Here is a 20,066-nt window from a genome sequence, read left to right on the forward strand (position 1 = left end):
TTCATCATTAGCTGCATCTGGTGACAGATTGGGAAATGGTGACGTTCAGAGGGACCTGCGTGTCCTTGTACATCAGTCACTGAAAGCAAGTGCGCAGGTACAGCAAGCAGTTGGGATCAAATGGTATGTTGACCTTCATTGCCAGAGGGTTTAAGTACAGGATCAAGGATGTACAGCGACTGTACAAGGCCTCGGTGTGTCCACACCTGGAGTAGTGTGTGTAGTTTGGGTCTCTTTATCTGAAAAAAAGATTTAATAATCTTTATTGTCACAATTAGGCTTACATTAACACTGCAATGAAGTTACTGTGAAAATACCCCAGTTGCCATATTCCTGCACCTGTTCAGGTACACAGAGTGAGAATTCAGAATGTCCAAATTACTTAACAGCACGTCTTTTGGGAGGAAACCGGAGCACCCGGAGGAAACCCAGGTAGACACGGGGAGAACGTGCAGACTCCGCACAGGCAGTGACCCAAGCCGGGAATCGAACCTGGGACCCTGATGCTGTGAAGCCATAGTGCTAACCACTATGCTACCGTGTTGGAGGGAGAGCAGCGAGGGTTGACCAGACTGATTCCTGGGGTGGCAGGATTGTCACATGAGGGGAGATTGGGTCAACTGGGCCTGTAGTCACTGGAGTTTAGAAGAGGGAGAGGGGGGATCTCAATGAAACGCGTTAAACTCTGACAGGGCCAGACAGACTGGATTCAGGGATAATGTTTCCTCTGGCTGGGGGGGGGTGGTGGTGGGGGGGGGGGGGGGGTGGAGGGGGGTGTTGGTGGTGTCTAGAACAAGGGGTCACAGATTCAGGACACAGGGTGCGCCATTTAGGTCTGAGATGAGGAGAAATGTCTTCACTCTGGGGGTTGTGAACCCGTGGAATTCTGTACCACGGAAGGCTGTGGAGGGACTGAACGTGAGGGCCATGTCACTGAGTTCAACCCTCCAGCAGAGCAGGAAAATGGTCAGAGAGTCATTCCAGAGCTCCAATATAGGGATTTATGTGGTTTAATCAGATAATTCATCACCTGGGAGTCTAATTCTCCCAGAACTGGTTGAATAATTTCCCATGATCTCAATCACACGACTCAACACTAATTTGGGCTTGTTTGTTTTCAGCTGTGAGGAAGAAAGTGCATCGTCGCGACCAACGCAGGTAAACTCCAGCACATCTCTTTCTGTTCTTTCCCTCAAAAGATTGAATTCCTCTATAATCAAAATATTATTGGACTCACTTCCAAGGCGGCAGTCCCAGCAGGAAAAGCACTGGACAGAGACGGGATGAAGCTCACCTACTTCCTGGTTTCTGCTCCACACTTAGTGGGGAACTTAGGAGCAGGCCGATTATAGGTTGTTAGGCCGGAAGGAGACTAACCCAGAGTTCACGGGTGTCACAAGTGTGGTGGCTCGAGGCAATACAAGGCCGATGGTAGTAATGAAGAACAAAATGTTTATTGGCGACCAACAAGGGTAACTTATGTAAAAGCGCAAAGTTTTTTTAACACCCTGGCTCCCGAGTTCACTCTGACTGGAACCCCGCTCCCCAGGGCCCGCGCTAATCCCTCATTGGCTGAATTGCGCGGGTTCCCCTATGATTGGCCTCGAGCCGGTCACATGGTCCACACGCCCCTTAAAGGGGCCATGCCAGCACAACAACCTATAAGACAAAGTAAACCATCCAATATTCTGAGATTAATCTCACTGACCCCCACCTATGAGCTCCGTACCACTTACCCATCCCTGGGGTTGACCATTTTTCCCAAGTAGGAAACTGGAAAGGGGGACGAGGATGGGAGAGACCCATTTCATTTGGGAAGGGACAGAGGTTAGGTAGAGTAAGGCACGAGATTTAGGTAGAGGCAAGTGAAGAACATTAGAAAGGGAGGTGCTAGGGATTGATAGACACTGGGAGAATCTCATGGCTGCTGATTGTTGGGAGCAGGCTGGAAGGGGTCAGAGGGTGCATTGTCAGAGAGGGTATAGACATGAGTTTAGATTAATGGAGGGCAACTCATGGGGAGGGACACACAGACTGAATTTCTCAATGGCAGACCTGGAGGGTAGAAAGGCCTTTGCTGATTCCAAAACTGGTCCAATCTGAACTCTCCCTGGTTAACCTGCCTGTAAGACAAACACTGAGAAATTCACGTCTCCATTATTATCACTGTTTACCATATTAACGTATTCTATCTCGCTTCAGTCCCCTTCCATCAAGGAGGAGGTGGAATCTCCCAGTGGGTCACCAGTGTCTACAGAAGACGGCCATCATTTAGAAAGACAGCAGGTGAGACTGAGATAAGGGATTATGCACATTGCCCAGTAGTTGTAAGGTCGCCTTAGTCCCATATGTCTTGCTGCAGAATATCAGCTGCATCCCCTTAATAATAAGGGGGCACGCAGCACGGTGGCACAGTGGTTAGCACTGCTGCCTCACGGCACTGAGGTCCCAGGTTCGATCCCGGCTCTGGGTCACTGTCCGTGTGGAGTTTGCACGTTCTCGCCGTGTTTGCGTGGGTTTCGCCCCCACAACCCATAAGTGTGCAGGGTAGGTAGATTGGCCATGCTAAATTGTCCCTAAAGTGGAAAAAATGAATTGGATACTCTAAATTTGTTTAAAAGTAAATAAATAATAAGGGGGCACTGTCGGGGCCCTGCTCAGACAATGGGGTTCCCAACTTTCCATGGTAGGGACCTCATTACGTTACTGGCCGGGGCTACCTCAATGGGAAATCCCGCCATTGTAAATGCCGTTTTGGGAGTCGCGTTGTATAGTCCACCCCCTCCAACTTACCCAGCTGCCGAAAACAGGCGCAAAAAATCCCCCCCCCCATTATATGGGGCTGGTTTAGCTCACAAGGCTAAATCGCTGGCTTTTAAAGCAGACCAAGCAGGCCAGCAGCACGGTTCGATTCCCGTACCAGCCTCCCCGGACAGGCGCCGGAATGTGGCGACTAGGGGCTTTTCACAGTAACTTCATTGAAGCCTACTCGTGACGATAAGCGATTTTCATTTCAGTTCATTATATCCTGAACGTTTTTTTGGTGGCATCAGCTTTCGTTGCCACCTCTCATTGCACACTGGCAGGTTGTTGCACAAAGCAGCTTACAAAGCCTCAATCCTCCTGGTATAAAGATCAAGGAAGGAAATGAATCAGTGGTTAGCACCTTTGCTTTGCCTTTCATGCCTCCTGGGGATGGGAGCTTTGCCGAAAAAGCCAGCATTTAATACCCATCCCTAATTGCCCTTGTGAGCTGTACGCGGCTCGCTGTGGATTTCGGAGGGACGTTAAGTATCAAATACATGGCTGTGGCTGTGGAGTCACATGTAGGCCAGACCAGGTGAGAATCCTGCTCTGGAGGACATTATCAAATCAAATGGGTCTTTGCACCAATTCAGTAGCTTCACCATCATTAATAAGATTAATATTCTATCCCAGATTTGTTAATTCATTGTTAATTCATTGAATTTAAATTCCTTCAGCTTTGGGGGGGGGATTTGAACTCGTGTCCCTTGAAGCCTCTGGGTTACCAGCTCAGATACATCATCACTGTACTATTCAATTTAATATTTATAGTACCTCCAGACTACTGTGAGGGTCCTTCTTGTTTGTTCTCTGTTTATTCCCTTATTTCCCCCTTCTTTTATTTTTGGCGTTACATTTTTGATCCATGGATGATTATTGGACATGTCACTTTAAGGCAATCAGGAAGAATCCGGAAGGCTGTGCTGGTTTCTACGGAAGCTGCGGACTGGCCGGCATCAGAGAGAGAGCTGGGTTGGGACTCGGTTTGATTGATTGGCTGGTTGTCAAAAAGCTGTGCTAACTCCGTCCAGAGTGTCATGTGAGAGTACCTTTAAGAAATGGGTTTAAGCAATGTACCTTTAAGAAATGGAGCAGCTCATATTACTGAAGTCATGTCAGAGGGTGGGGGGAGCTGAGCTGAGCTGACTTCTGCTTTTAGTTTCAGTTTGAGAGAGAGCAGCTGAAAAGTGCCTGGCTGTTTTGCTGTGAGCTGTTTTGAAACGAGAAAGCCAGTTTTGAGAAAAGGAGCTTGGATGTGTCTGTGTTTGCAGTGAGCTGGATCTGCTGTGATCTCTGCCATAAAAGACTATCTCTGAATCATTTGGGTGATTTAAACTCATAATAGGTCTTTAACCTGATGTGTTTCTGTTGTTAAAGGTGAAGTCTTTTGGAGGTTTGAAGGAACATTTTGAGGGATTATTTAGTGTTGTATTATTTTCGGGGTTATCTTTGAAGTAAGGGGTGTTGAGAGATCCAATGTTTATTTAAAAGGTTAATTTGAGTTCATGGAATAAACATTGTTTTGTGTTTAAAAACCCACGTGTCCCTAATTGTATTACTACACCTGGGGAGCAAGCCGTGTGCTGGAAAAGCATCAATCCATTAAAGGGAGAGGTTGGTTGAACTCCATGATACAATTTGGGGTTCTGAAAACACCGCTCCCATAACAAGAGAGATCCAGTAACTCCCTCCAGAGAGATCCAGCTAACTCTCTCCAGAAGGCAACTATGAGAGCTGTCTCTCTCTCTCCAGAAAGCCTCTGGGTGCTGTTTTCTTGAGACTACAGAGGGCTGAAGACAAACCACGAACTGAGAGCAAAGTTTGATGTGAAGTAAGATGATGTTGTGAGTACTGCACTTTCAAACTACGGAATACCTGACTGGATGAATCTACAAAGAAGATCATTACAGGCTGCAAACCAAAGACTTTAATCTGCAAACTTGCTGTGAAGAAAAGTGTGCTAAAACCATCATCTGGAACAAAGACTCTTTCTTCTCGCCACTTATGTTTTTCTTTTTACCCCTTTCCACCCTTCTGTGTTTGTCTGTTTTGTTTGTGTGTGTGTATGTATAGAGGGTTGGGGCAAGTTAAAGTGGGGAATAGGTATTAGCTTGTCGTTAACCTGTTGCATTTACTGCATATTATAGTCCTTGTTATAAATAAGCAGTAGGGTGGCACGTGGCATAGTGGCTAGCACTGCAGCCTGTGCCGCTGAGGACCTGGGTTCAAATCCCGGCCCTGGGTCATTGTCCGTGTGAAGTTTGCACATTCTCCCCGTGTCTGCATGCGTTTCACCCCCAGAACTCAAAGATGTGCAGGCTAGGTGGATTGGCCGCGCTAAATTGCCCCTTAATTGGAAAACAAAACATAATTGGGTACTTTAAGTTTAAAAAAAGAGAAAATAAGCAGTAATTGTGTTTACATTTCCAAACCTGGTAACTAATTATTGGGCAGCCAAGGGCCAAAGATGTTGGGTATTTTCCTAAGAATTATTGGTTAATTCACTTGGGGCTTGAATTGACCGCACACGGCCCAAGGGTGTCGTAACATAATTCGGGGGCTCGTCTTTGGAACGGTAGATGGTGAAGTATAACTTAAAAAGAGGCAGCAGTGTTGTAGTGATATAACAGAGAATCTCTGGAAGCTGCCGAGAGTTTTCTTCAGGTGGAAGACCTATCTCTGGTTTATTTTAAAGATTTTCGAAATGACAAGCTAGTTGAATTGGTTGGGGAATTAGAAATAGAGGTACCAGCGAGAGCTAGGGAGGTGGAGATAATTGAAGCGATTGCTCAATATTTAAATTTGAAAGAAGTGCAAGAAACGCAGCGTGGACCATGGCAACAATCAGCGGAATTGGCTAAAATCCAGTCAAGTGAAAAAATTAGAAATAGCAGCGAAAAGAAAGAGAAATGGAGAAATGTGTTCTAACACTGCTATAAAGGCAATTAGATGAAAGGGCAGCACGGTAGCATGGTGGTTAGCATAAATGCTTCACAGCTCCAGGGTCCCAGGTTCGATTCCCGGCTGGGTCACTGTCTGTGCGGAGTCTGCACGTCCTCCCCGTGTGTGCGTGGGTTTCCTCCGGGTGCTCCGGTTTCCTCCCACAGTCCAAAGATGTGCGGGTTAGGTGGATTGGCCATGCTAAATTGCCCGTAGTGTCCTTAAAAAGTAAGGTTAAGGGGGGGTTGTATGGTATAGGGTGGATACGTGGGTTTGAGTAGGGTGATCATTGCTCGGCACAACATCGAGGGCCGAAGGGCCTGTTCTGTGCTGTACTGTTCTATGTTCTATGTTCTATCGTAACGACGTCTGTTTGTCCATAGACTTTCCAACAAGTGAAAATGAACAGAGAGAGCCGACGGAACGGTGAGTCTATGTGTTGAGAAGCAAGCTAACATGTGTGTATGTTAATATGTATACATGCGTGTGTGGTTGTGTCTTTGAGTCTATAGTAATCATCAGAGCTTAATGCCCACCACCACAAGTATTTCCTTAAACCCCATCTAAATGTCCTGCCTCTTACTTTAAATTATGCCAACTGGTTATTGACACTTCTGCTGAGGAGAAAGATTCTCCCCGTGTTTGGTTAACAGGGCAGCACGGTGGCTCAGTGGGTTAGCCCTGCTGCCTCATGGCGCCAAGGTCTCAGGTTCGATCCCGGCTCTGGGTCACTGTCCGTGTGGAGTTTGCACATTCTCCCCGTGTCTGCGTGGGTTTCGCCCCCACAACCCAAAGGGTAGGTGGATTGGCCACGCTAAATATGCCCCTTAATTGGGGGGAAAAAAATGAATTGGTCACTCTAAATTTATTTTTAAAAAGGGTTTGGTTAACTGATTGTTTTACTGAAGTGAATTCATTCTTTGGGCTGGATTCTTCCGCGCCGCACGAATGCCACGGGCGAGCCGCGGTCAATGGCGGACATTGACCTCTGGCGGGATTCGCCGGGCCGACACAGCCGGAGCATCCCGCTCTGTGTCTCATTCTGACAGTAGAGTGCCAGGGTTTGTTTGACAGCTTCAAATTGTAATGTGCTTTGCAATTAGTACTGGGATGTTTTGCAATCGGCGGATTTAGCATTATCCAAAAACCTTATTCAGTGTCAGGTCGGGAGACTGACGCCCCCTGTCACTAACCCCATCACTGACAGCCCTCCCACATATTCCAGTGTGAAATCAATGCATGAATTAAAATAATTTCATCAATGAAACCTCATTAATCCTGTATGTGTGTGTGTGTGTGAACGCACAGGGGAGTCGGGGGATTAGTTTGGAGATCAGCTATTGTGGCTCTCGGAATTGGACCTGGCAGCTCCGAAATGGGATAACATCCCAGCTCAGCCTGTCCCGAATCCGGTCAGCACACGCTTCAAAGACTCTCCTGCATCCTGAAGGATTATTCAGCAGAGAGGCAGATTGGATCACTTACTATCCCTTTCCATAACTCCGACTCTCTGACCTCGGCAATCCAATTAGCTGCTGCCTGCGCATCTCCCTCACCAATCAGCACAAAGGCTTGGCAGAAGAACAGAGACTCCAGCCTGACTGACTTCGAATCTGGAAGAAATATTGGACCCATTAGTTTCAAATGGCACATCGAAAATTGGTGCTGTCCTTATTCTGACCCAGGCTTAAGCTATTTGATTATTTTAATGTATGGCTGGGAGGGAAATGCCACACAGGAAAAAAATCCGTGGGTCTTCATAATGACAAGATTGGATATTGGCCGATACTCTGCACTGTGATACATTACAGTACTAATAGCAAAGCACTGTGTCGTTTGAACAGCCTCACACGATGCTCGGATATGTTCAAAGGTTTCTGTGCGTCAGTGGGCAGCACAACTTTCCTCAGGGTCCAACAGTTGTGGGGTCAGTCCCCATTCCAGAGCCGTACGCTTCAATTCCACGCTGACACATCTGTTGATAGCACTGAGAGAATGCTGCGCTATCAGAGATGCCATCTTTTGGATCAGATGTTAGACTGAGCCTCCATCTTCCCTTCCAGGTGAGCATAGAAGAGACGATCGCATGATTTGAAAGAGAGCCGCGGGGGGGGGGGGGGGGGGGGGGGGGGGGGGGGGGAATTCTGGTCAATATTTATCCCTCAGTCAACACCGCTGGTCATTTTCTGACCTCTGTTTGTCGGAGGTGGCTGTGTGCAAATTGGGTTTCCTATTTTACAACAATTCCAACACTTTACAAGTGACGCATTGAATGTACAGCATTGTGGGATAACTTGAAGCCCTGAAGGCGCTATATAAATTAAAGTCTTTGTGATGGACAGAATTAAAGAGGAATCGTACTCTATAATAATCATCTTTATTGTCACAAGTAGGCTTACATTAACATTGCAATGAAGTGAAAAGCCCCTAGTTGCCACATTCCGGCGCCTATTCGGGTTCTCTGAGGGAGAATTCAGAATGTCCAAATTACCAGGGGCAGCAGGGTAGCATGGTGGTTAGCATAAATGCTTCACAGTTCCAGGGTCCCAGGTTCGATTCCCGGCTGGGTCACTGTCTGTGTGGAGTCTGCACGTTCTCCCCTGTGTGCGTGGGTTTCCTCCGGGTGCTCCGGTTTCCTCCCACAGTCCAAAGATGTGCGGGTTAGGTGGATTGGCCATGCTAAATTGTCCGTAGTGTCCTAATAAAAGTAAGGTTAAGGGGGGGTTGTTGGGTTACGGGTATAGGGTGGATACGTGGGTTTGAGTAGGGTGATCATGGCTCGGCACAACATTGAGGGCCGAAGGGCCTGTTCTGTGCTGTACTGTTCTATCTATCTATCTACCTAGCAGTGCGTCTTTCGGGACTTGTGGGAGGAAACCGGAGCACCCGGAGGAAACCAACGCAGACACGGGGAAAACGTGCAGACTCCGCACATACAGTGACCCAGCCGGGAATCGAACCTGGGACACTGGCACTGTGAGGCCACAGTGTTAACCACTGTGCTACCGTGCTGCCTCCAGTAGACTCCTCCCAATAAAACTCAAACTTTACAAAAGGAAAGAGTTCCTACATCCATTGGCACCTCTCAGTTTTCCTAATACAGGGAGTGTTTAATACTTTGAAATAACTGGTCCGGAGCAGATATCTATGGAAGCTTCGCTCTCTCCATTGATGTCATGGGGAATTCAAGGCAATGAGCAGTATTTCTCATCATTGAAGAAGGAGGAGGTTCCACTCAAGGCAGCGACTCCTGACCAAGGTTTCCGAAAAGAGAGCAGTACTGCCCCCTAGTGCATAGAATTCAAAATCCTCACTTTGCAAAACCTCTCTCGTGGCCACACCTCTGCCTAGCCCTCCATTCAGCTCCACGTCCCGATTTGTACCCTGAACCTTACTGTTCTCTCCTCCCCACTGAGCTACAATGGATGCGAGTCCTCAGCTACACTGCACTCGGGGCTACGTTTGTCCTTGTATATCGGGCGGTCACGTGAGAACTTGAGGACACTGGTACATCAGAGGTCACATGACGGGAGCACGGGATCATAGAATTTACAGTGCAGAAGGAGGCCATTCGGCCCATCGGGTCTGCACCAGCCCTTGGAAAGAGCAGCCTACTTAAACCCACACCTCCACACTCTCCCTGTAACCCCACCAAACTTTTTTGGACACTAGGGGGCAATTTAGCATGGCAAATCCACCTAACCCGCACATCTTTGGACTGTGGGAGGAAACTGGAGCACCCGGAGGAAACCCACGCGCACACAGGGAGAACGTGCAGACTTCACAGCTCCTGTATGTAACAGGGGTTTAGTTCAATTGGCTGGACAGCTGGTTCGTGATGCAGAGCGAGGCCAACAGCCTGGGTTCAACCTGGCCCCTCGCCCCAGGTGTGGTGATCCTCAGATTAAATCACCGCCAGTCAGCCCTTCCCCCGTCCCCTCAGAACAGAAAGCAGTCTGTGGTCATCTGGGGCTATGGCCACATTATTTTTACGTAACTGTGGAACTTAGGAATTAACAATCTTTGTTGGAAGTCCTTGATGTCGGTGACTTGAAGAACCCACAACACGCTGCACTCCACACGACAACTTTTCCCACATTTTAAAAACCTCCGTCAAAGCTGTCAGTCGTGCCTCTGCGCACATTCCTCACCCTCCACTTTACTCTGGTTCGGTGCTCATCATCACCCTGGATGATAAAGTGTGAGCTATGGCCGACAGACATCAGTACACCTAACTGTGGCCGCAATAGTTGAGGTTACGTCGCGGTTTAGGGTGGGACACAGCCCCATTCACCTCAGCTGCCATTTGTTGTGAGCGATCGATTCATATCATGTTCTTCTTCTTTATCTTTCAGCCAGGGCCAAGCGATGCAAGCGGATCAGGATTTCGGATGAAGACCAGGTAGGTGTGATGACGTTTCCCGAAGAAGTGCAGGAGGGGAGACTTTGCACACGTGGGGAAATTTTAACCTCCTTGTGCCTGAGGCGAGTGAGACATGAGGGGGTCCTGACCACTGTCCATTTGTTGGCATGCACTCGTTTTAGCAATATTTTTCTTGGCCAGTGCATGATGCAGCACGATCTTGGCACAATGCACACCAGGCAGGCAGAGGCCTTGCTAAAATCTAACAGTTGTGGCTCGATAACGTAATTCGGCCTACAATTTTATTTGAACCCCAGACCGTAGCGATTGCAGATTGTGCTAATCACACCCAGGAAATTCAGGAGAGGCCCAGGTGAGTGGGCTTCGAAGCTTTTTTAACAGGTTTATTTTGCGGCAGGAGATGCAGTCTTACCCTTCCAGGGGTATCCGCCTCCAGGCTCAACGGGGAGACCTTGGATCATCCCAATCCCAGTCTTTACTCCTCCTCCGCCCACCATTCTCCCAGTCGGTGAACCCTGATGGTCTTCGTGACCTCTTCTGAAGGAACTGTGTAACCTGTCGACAAACATTATAGTGACAGTCAAATGGGACCCTTTGATATTAATAATTCATCACAATAATTGATATAGTGCTTGGGGACTGAAATCCTTGGGACTAGCACGCATTGCCTCTGAGTCGGCAAGTTATGGGTTCAAATCCCACTCCAGGATTTGAACACAAAAATCCAGGCTGACAATTCTGAGGGCCTGCTGCACTGTCAGATGAGATATCAGGAGCCCCTCAGATGGATGTAAAATATCCCTCCGCATTCTTTCATAGAGCAGGGGAGTTCAATCATCATTCTGTGTTGTTCTCTGCTTTACTTTTCTCTCATGGTTTGATCCGTAATGTTGATCCAAAGAACAACGAGTCTTGTTGACAAACAAAATTATTTTATTAACACTACTTCACTGGACTGGGTTCGCTACTTATCCCTAAGAAACAAACCGTTGATTAATAACACATAGACCATTCTTCTCTACATCTAACTCACTACCAGATTAAACTATCTATCTCTCTCTTGTTATGGGCCAGGGTTTTAGAGAAGCCCAAAGTATATCATGGAGTTCACCTGACCCACAACTTTTAATAGATTGTGGTATGGGGAGCACACGGCCCACTCTACAGGTGTGGTACAGCAGAAATGGAAAAGTATTTGTTAAACCAAAACAATGTTTATTCTATGAACTCAAGTTAACCTTTTTAAAACATACAGTGAACATCTCAGCAACCATTAATTCAAATACAACCCCCAAAGACTACAACACTAAGTAATCCTTAATAACTTCCCAAACAACACCCAGAAGACCCAAGAAACACCTTTAACAGAAGCACGTCAGGTTAAAGTCACTACTGAGAACATTTATAATTCTGAATTCACCAAATGATTAAGAGATAGTCTTTTCATGGCAGAGAGATCAACAGTACACCAGCTCTGTCTGGCTTCAGCTCCAACACTGAAAACGAAACCAAAGAATCACAGACACACCCAAGCTTTTCTCAAAGTGAAACTAAAAAGCAGAACCAAGAACTCAGCTCCACCCACACTCTGACATCACTGCAGTGACATGAGCAGCCAAACATTTTTTAAAGCGACATTCTCGTGACAATCCTATGAACTAAAAAGCAAGTTGGTGTTGTATAATGTGCAGTCACATTCTCATTTGCAATCTCTTCAAATAATGTTAAGTCATTTATTTGGCTAATCCACAGAAGAAAGGATTATCCCATGCCTCCTCTCTCTCAAACAGATGTTAGGCCGTGTGATTTTAATGATTCCTGCTCTTTCTCTAGAAGCTTCCTCGTTTTCTTCCGTCTGGGCAACTTGCTTAATTGGAGAGCAGGAATCCTGTCCCAGTTTGCAATTAGGTTATTCCTGTTCTCCCCTGTCTTGCAGATTGATGGCACCTTTTCAAAGGACCCCAGGTTCCTGGATACAGGGGAAGAAAGCCCAAGTGGAAATCAATGCATTGAATATGCATGGCCTGGTCTGGGCAGACACAGCACGCAGCAATTTCCTGGCTTGAGAGGTAGGTGGCGGTAATGAGACGAGTTCCCAGGTGTGGAACCATGGGGCTGGTTTCCGGGTCATATCGGCTTGGTGTGGGCAGGCCATCTATTTCCCCAATTAAGGGGCAATTTAGCGTGGCCAATCCGCCTAGCCTGCACATCTTGTTGGGTTGAGGGGGTTGATGAGACCCACGCAGACACGGGGATAATATGCAAACTCCACATGGACAGTGACCCGTGGCCGGGATCGAACCCGGGTCCTCGGCGGTATGAGGTAGCAGTGCTAACCACTGCGCCACCCCTGGACGGGCCAGCTAGAAGGAACAAAGGTGGAAGGAAGGTGGTGGGGTGAGTGGAAACCACATTCAGGGGGGTGCTCCCTTCACACACTGCGCTCTGCATTGTGTTTCCCACAAGGTACATGACAAGCACAAAACAGAACTGGACCGTGACGACTCTGCCCCAGGTTACCTGGCCCACCATAGTCAGCTTACAACCAAGACTTCCCAGGTCCTGCAAGACCCTCACACTGGCTCAATTGGCCACTCTCCCTGAAATGGCCACTCAGTCAGCCAGGAGCGAGCCAGATGGATTACGCTTTCAAGATGGCGTTTTATAAAGTAGAATTAAGGATGCCTCTGCCTTGCCTGCACAATCCCACATCCCATGAAATAATGAAATAGAATTCTGCCTTTGACAAGTAATAATAATAATAATCATCTTTATTAGTGTCACAAGTAGGCTTACATTAACACTGTAATGAAGTTACTGTGAAAAGCCCCGAGTCGCCACATTCCGGCGCCTGTTCGGGTACACTGAGGGAGAATTCAGAATGTCCAATTCACCTAACAAGCACGTCTTTCGGGACTTGTGGGAGGAAACCGGAGCACCCGGAGGACCACGCAGACACAGGGAGAATGTGCAGACTCTGCACAGACAGTGATCCAAGCTGGAAATGAACCAGGGACCCTGGCTCTGAAAAGCAACAGTGCTATCCACTGTGCTACTATGCCGCCCTGGACTGCCATTGCTCACTAATACAAACAGAAAATGCTGGACAAACCCAGCAGTTCTGGCAGCGTCTGTGGAGAGAGAAACAGAGTTAACATTTCCAGCCTATTGACTCTGTGACTTTAAGTGAAATGTTCACAATACAAAGGGTTGATGTCATATCATAATTAACCACTAGATGGAGCTAGATGCAGAACTATATAAAGCACTGACTCACAGGCTTCTGGGAGAAGGCTGGAGAGGAGTAGTGAGAGAGTGTAGAGGAGAGATCTCGAGAGAGAGAGAGTAGAGTACAGTTATAGATAGAGTGTAGAGACTAATGTTAGTTGAGTGTAGATTGTAGATTACTAGATTATTCTTTACTATAGGAGTAAGTGGTTGAATTTTAATAAGTAGTGTAAATAAAAGTTAACTTTGTTAATGAACTTAGCTTCTATGGTCTTTGTGAACACTACGACATCCATCCTGATAGCAGAATCACAAAGATCACCACAGAGTCTTCTCCAGAACTCGTTTCTTGTCTCTAGTTTATATCCCCCATCATTCAATAAATCCATCAGTTTCTCGTTGTTATAAACTTGTGATGCTCTTTCAGACCTTCAACATTTCGGAAACATGTCATCTCTTGTTCTGCAACATTTTGATGTTGAAAACATATTCCTCAGCCTTTCAAGGAATGATTAACGCTCCATTAATTCAGCAACTGTTCAGAAACTGCAGACTTGCATCTATTCACACGTTACTGCTGTTACAATGAATAACCTCGTATCTGGTTTTACGACAGAATCCAGTACTTGCAGAGCACAGAGACTAACAAGCAGAGACAGCGATGGAGATCTGGACACTGATGGGGATGAGCTGCCACTATGCACAAAGTTTAAGTATCCTTTACACAGGTTATTGCAGCCAATTATCAACCACAAGCATAACTCTAAATAAAATACTAGCAGTCAGGTCTCTGTATCAGACAGCGGCAGCTGTTTACAGTGTCTCTCTGTCACAGAGCGGCAGCTGTTTCCAGTGTCTCTGTGTCACAGAGCGACAGCTGTTTACAGTGTCTGTCACAGAGCGGCAGCTGTTTACAGTGTCTGTCACAGAGCAGCAGCTGTTACAGTGTCTCTCTGTCACAGAGCGACAGCTGTTTACAGTGTCTGTCTCAGAGCGGCAGCTGTTTACAGTGTCTGTCACAGAGCAGCAGCTGTTACAGTGTCTCTCTGTCACAGAGCGACAACTGTTTACAGTGTCTGTCACAGAGCGGCAGCTGTTTACAGTGTCTGTCACAGAGCAGCAGCTGTTACAGTGTCTCTCTGTCACAGAGCGGCAGATGTTTACAGTGTCTGTCACAGAGTGGCAGCTGTTTACAGTGTCTGTCACAGAGCAGCAGCTGTTCACAGTGTCTCTGTGTCACAGAGCAGCAGCTGTTTACAGTGTCTGTCACAGAGCAGCAGCTGTTACAGTGTCTCTCTCACAGAGTGGCAGTGTTTACAGTGTGTCACAGAGCGGCAGCTGTTTACAGTGTCTCTGTGTCACAGAGCAGCAGCTGTTTACAGTGTCTCTGTGTCACAGAGCAGCAGCTGTTTACAGTGTCTGTCACAGAGCAGCAGCTGTTACAGTGTCTCTCTCACAGAGTGGCAGTGTTTACAGTGTGTCACAGAGCGGCAGCTGTTTACAGTGTCTCTCTGTCACAGAGCAGCAGCTGTTTACAGTGTCTCTGTCACAGAGCAGCAGCTGTTTACAGTGTCTCTCTGTCACAGAGCAGCAGCTGTTTACAGTGTCTCTCTGTCACAGAGCGGCAGCTGTTTACAGTGTCTCTCTGTCACAGAGCGGCAGCTGTTTACAGTGTCTCTCTGTCACAGAGCAGCAGCTGTTTACAGTGTCTCTCTGTCACAGAGCAGCAGCTGTTTACAGTGTCTCTCTGTCACAGAGCAGCAGCTGTTTACAGTGTCTCTCTGTCACAGAGCAGCAGCTGTTTACAGTGTCTCTCTGTCACAGAGCGGCAGCTGTTTACAGTGTCTCTCTGTCACAGAGCAGCAGCTGTTTACAGTGTCTCTCTGTCACAGAGTGGCAGTGTTTACAGTGTCTCTGTCACAGAGCAGCGGCTGTTTACAGTGTCTGTCACAGAGCAGCAGCTGTTACAGTGTCTCTCTGTCACAGAGCGGCAGCTGTTTACAGTGTCTGTCACAGAGCGGCAGCTGTTTACAGTGTCTGTCACAGAGCAGCAGCTGTTTACAGTGTCTCTCTGTCACAGAGCAGCAGCTGTTTACAGTGTGTCTCTGTCTCAGAGCAGCAGCTGTTTACAGTGTCTCTCTGTCACAAATCGGCAGCTGTTTACAGTGTCTCTCTGTCACAAAGCGGCAGCTGTTTACAGTGTCTGTCACAGAGCAGCGGATGTTTACAGTGTCTCTCTGTCACAGAGCAGCAGCTGTTTACAGTGTCTCTCTGTCACAGAGCAGCAGCTGTTACAGTGTCTCTCTGTCACAGAGCGGCAGCTGTTTACAGTGTCTCTGTGTCACAGAGCAGCAGCTGTTTACAATGTCTCTCTGTCACAGAGCAGCAGCTGTTTACAGTGTCTCTCTGTCACACAGCAGCAGTGTTTACAGTGTCTCTCTGTCACACAGCAGCAGTGTTTACAGTGTCTGTCACAGAGCAGCAACTGTTTCCAGTGTCTCTCTGTCACAGAGCGGCAGCTGTTTACAGTGTCACCAATCTCTTTGATTGGATCCCACAGATATTCTGAATGTTTCCTTGACCACTGCATTGTACAGATGCTCGACAGTGGAGCGGCTCACTGGCCAGTCCCAGAAACTATTGGAATCACAGGACAGATACCTGGACAACGTAGTGCTGAGGCAAGTTTAACATTGCTGGGACAGGCAGAGGTAGTGTTCGCTCAGTAAGCTGAACAGCCTGAGGACCTCTCGTTTCCGCAAGTGATGTAAATCCATGTACATATATTATATACTGATGGATCTCTGCTGTCTCTGACTTGAGGGTTGTGGATGGATGGATGTCGAAATGGTCCGTCCAGTCTGAGTGCCTGATGGACCCCCACTCTCACTCATGTGTCACGATTTTCCAGGCCCTACCACTGGCGGGCGTTTTGGTCCCACCGAAGCCAGTGAATAGTTTGGTGCCACCATCGCAGAGGAACTGGCCACGGAGCATCTAGAAAATGTCGGCCTTGGCGACATTCCCATGATGCATCATTCCTTGTTGTTGGGTTGTGGGATAGCCCAGGAGAGAAACCCCATCATAGAGTCATAAAATGGTGGAGCAGTGCTATTGTCCCTGGACTCGTAATCTAGAAACCCTGGTAATCCTTCTGGGTCCCCCAGGTTCAAATCACTCCATCGCAGATGGTGAAACTTGAATTCAACAAAAAACAAATCTGGAATTAAAAGTCTAACAATGACCATGAAACCATTGTTGCAAAAACCCATCCGGTTCACTCATGTCCTTTTTGGGAAGTAAATCGTCCGTCCTTACCCGGTCTGGCCTACATGTGACTCCAGGCCTTTGATACCTGTTTGCCTCTGAAATGCCCTTTGAAATGGCCAGCAAGTCACTCAGTTCAAGGGCAATTTGGGATGGATAATAAATGCTGGTCCGGTCAGTGGGGCCTCACAAGCCACGAATTACAGCAATAATTACAGCACAAATCGTAGCCATTCGTTCCATCCATCTGTACTGGCTCTTTACAAGAGCATTGGAGCTAGTTCCACTCCCCATAGCTCTCCTTTCTTCACACGCTCGTTTTTAATTCGTTTTTTTTTCTCTTTATTCGTTCATGGGATGTGGGCGTCGCTGGCTGGGCCAACATTTATTGCCCATTCCTGAGGGCACTTAATAGTTATTCACATTGCTGTGGATGTGGAGTCCCGTATAGGCCAGATCAGGTAAGGATGGCAGATTTCCATCCCTAAAGGACATTAATGACCCAGCTGGGTTTTTAAGACAATCGACAACGGTTTCATGCGACCTTTCATTCCAGATTTTAATTGAACTCAGATTTCACCATCTGACCTTGTGGGATTTGAACCCAAATCCATAGAGCATTACCCTGGGTCTCAGAATTGTTAGTCCAGTGACAATACTACTGTGCCACTGCCTCCCCTTGGGTGGCACAGTGGTTAGCACTGCTGCCTCACGGCGCCAGGGACCCCGGGTTCAATTCCGGCCTTAGAACATAGAACATAGAACAGTACAGCACAGAACAGGCCCTTCGGCCCTCGATGTTGTGCCGAGCCATGATCACCCTACTCAAACCCATGTATCCACCCTATACCCCCAACAACCCCCCCCTTAACCTTACTTTTTAGGACACCTCGGGCAATTTAGCACGGCCAATCCACCTAACCCGCACATCTTTGGACTGTGGGAGGAAACCGGAGCACCCGGAGGAAACCCACGCACACACGGGGAGGACGTGCAGACTCCACACAGACAGTGACCCAGCCGGGAACCGAACCTGGGACCCTGGAGCTGTGAAGCATTTATGCTAACCACCAAGCTACCGTGTTGCCCTCGGTGACTGTCTGTGTGGAGTTTGCACGTTCCCCCCCGTGTCTGCGTGGGTTTCCTCCCACAGCCCAAAGACGTGCAGGTTAGGTGGATTGGCCGTGATAAATTGCCCCTTAGTGTCCAGAAAACGGGTTAGGAGGGGTTGGGTTACAGGACTAGATAGGAAGTGTGGGCTTAAATGGGATGCCCTTTCCAAGGGCCGGTGCAGACTCGATGGGCCGAATGGCTTCCTTCTGCACTGTAAATTCTATGATTTTTCCTGTGTCTGCGTGGGTTTCTTCCGAGTGGTTCGGTTTCCCCCCACAGTCCAATGATGTGCAGGTTAGGTGGATTGGCCCTGATAAAATTGCCCCTTAGTGTCCACGGAGATACAGGTGTACATGGTGCTCTTTCAGAGGGTTGGTGCAGACTCGATGGGCCGAATGGCCTTCTTCTGCATGGTAGGGATCACATTGATGAGCAATTGAAATGCCGTAACATTCAAAGCTATGGGCCAAACGATCCCGGCTCTGGGTCACTGTCCGTGTGGAGTTTGCACATTCTCCCCGTGTCTGCGTGGGTTTCACCCCCACAACCCAAAGATGTGCAGAGTAGGTGGATTGGCCACGCTAAATTGCCCCTTAATTGGAAAAAATAATTGGGTAATCTAAATTTATTTTTAAAAAAGCAAAAAAAAGCTATGGGGCCAAGTGCTGAGAAGTAGGGTTGGGTTAGAGTACTTGTTTTTTTGTCAGTACAAGCTTGATGGGCCAAAGGGCCTCGCTGTTTCTAGATGGGGGGAAAGTATACAGGAGGTCTTGACGCATGGCGGGCTTTCAGACCGGTCTCGCTTATTTACACGCTTCAAGAAATGTTCGTTTCGACCCTCTACAGAATGATAAACACGGACGAGGAACGAAGCAGGACGTCAGAGATCCTGAAAGCGCGAATCAGTGAACTGACACACAAGCTGCTCCGGAGGGAAACATACAAATGTCACGTGTGTATGGTAAGGACGGGGTGTGGTTATTGCTAAATGCTTTGATTCCAATTCTCCTCCCTCCTCTCCCGGGTGGCGTGGACTCTGAGTGACGTTGCCCTCTCTCTCTCTCCCTGGTGGCACTGAGGTCAATTGTAAGGCCCCAGCTGATGCCCGAGTGAGTTCAGCTGAGCTCTCTCAAGAACACGGTCTATGGAAGGTACAAGATAGACCGGTGAATGGACAGGGTCTTCTGTTGGAAAGGACTGGAGACAGGATGGGTTCCAGCTCAATGGTGCTGCCTTTTGTAGCGGAATAGCACAGTGATGCTCACCGTCCAGGCTCACATATGAAATTCAGGTAGTGGGAGGAGAACATCTCGAGACTTTAGACCAGATAATAATAAGAATCTTTATTACTATCACAAGCAGGCTTTCATTTTTAAAACTAAATTTAGATTACCCACTTATTTTTTTCCAATTAAGGGGCAATTTAGCGTGGCCAATCCACCAACCCTGCACATCTTTGGGTTGTGGGGGTGAAACCCATGGAGACACGGAGAGAATGTGCAAACTCCACACGGACAGTGACCCAGGGCCAGGATCGAACTGCAGTTCCCAGTGCCGTGAGGCAGCAGTGTTAACCACTGTGCCACCGTGATGCCCTTCAAGTAGGCTTACATTAACACTGCAATGAAGTTACTGTGAAAAGCCCCTAGTCGTCACATTCCGGTGCCTGTTCGGGTACACCGAGGGAGAATTCAGAATGTCCAAATTACCTGCTGGGGCAGCAGGGTAGCATGGTGGTTAGCATAAATGCTTCACAGCTCCAGGGTCCCAGGTTCGATTCCCGGCTGGGTCACTGTCTGTGTGGAGTCTGCACGTCCTCCCCCTGTGTGCGTGGGTTTCCTCCGGGTGCTCCGGTTTCCTCCCACAGTCCAAAGATGTGCGGGTTAGGTGGATTGGCCATGCTAAATTGCCCGTAGTGTCCTAATAAAAGTAAGGTTAGGGGGGGGGGGGGTTGTTGGGTTACGGGTATAGGGTGGATACGTGGGTTTGAGTAGGGTGATCATGGCTCGGCACAACATTGAGGGCCGAAGGGCCTGTTCTGTGCTGTACTGTTCTATGTTCTAACAGCACGTCTTTTGGGAGGAAACCGGAGCACCCGGAGGAAACCCACGCAGACACAGGGAGAACGTGCAGACAGTGACCCAGCCGGGAATCGAGCCCGGGTCCCTGGCTAACCACGGTGCTACTGTGCCGAATATAATCAGGCAATGGTTCAGAAAAAGGCTTCCCTGTATCAATTGTCTAACGACCAAGTTACTATGCCGTGCACAGCAAGTTGGGACAGGCTGGCTCTGTGGGGGGTGTCCCAGTGAATCTTGCAGTTTCTCTT

At 48.0% G+C, this 20,066-nt stretch overlaps 1 protein-coding gene across 4 annotated transcripts in view; it reads left to right on the plus strand.

The window, feature by feature from the left end:
* The window catches only part of LOC119957057 (E3 ubiquitin-protein ligase Rnf220-like), a 55,944-nt gene that overhangs the window by 26,183 nt on the left and 9,695 nt on the right, over positions 1-20,066 (plus strand). For all 4 annotated transcript variants that reach the window (XM_038784677.1, XM_038784680.1, XM_038784678.1 and 1 more), the window contains 8 exons: positions 1,122-1,158; positions 2,203-2,286; positions 6,129-6,171; positions 10,101-10,147; positions 12,066-12,198; positions 13,974-14,070; positions 15,955-16,038; positions 18,584-18,698. In XM_038784677.1, coding sequence (XP_038640605.1) covers positions 1,122-1,158; positions 2,203-2,286; positions 6,129-6,171; positions 10,101-10,147; positions 12,066-12,198; positions 13,974-14,070; positions 15,955-16,038; positions 18,584-18,698 — 640 coding nt within the window. The remainder of the gene's footprint in view (positions 1-1,121; positions 1,159-2,202; positions 2,287-6,128; positions 6,172-10,100; positions 10,148-12,065; positions 12,199-13,973; positions 14,071-15,954; positions 16,039-18,583; positions 18,699-20,066) is intronic.

The sequence above is a fragment of the Scyliorhinus canicula genome, chromosome 25, assembly GCF_902713615.1.
Source record: "Scyliorhinus canicula chromosome 25, sScyCan1.1, whole genome shotgun sequence".
NCBI classification, from domain to species: domain Eukaryota; kingdom Metazoa; phylum Chordata; class Chondrichthyes; order Carcharhiniformes; family Scyliorhinidae; genus Scyliorhinus; species Scyliorhinus canicula.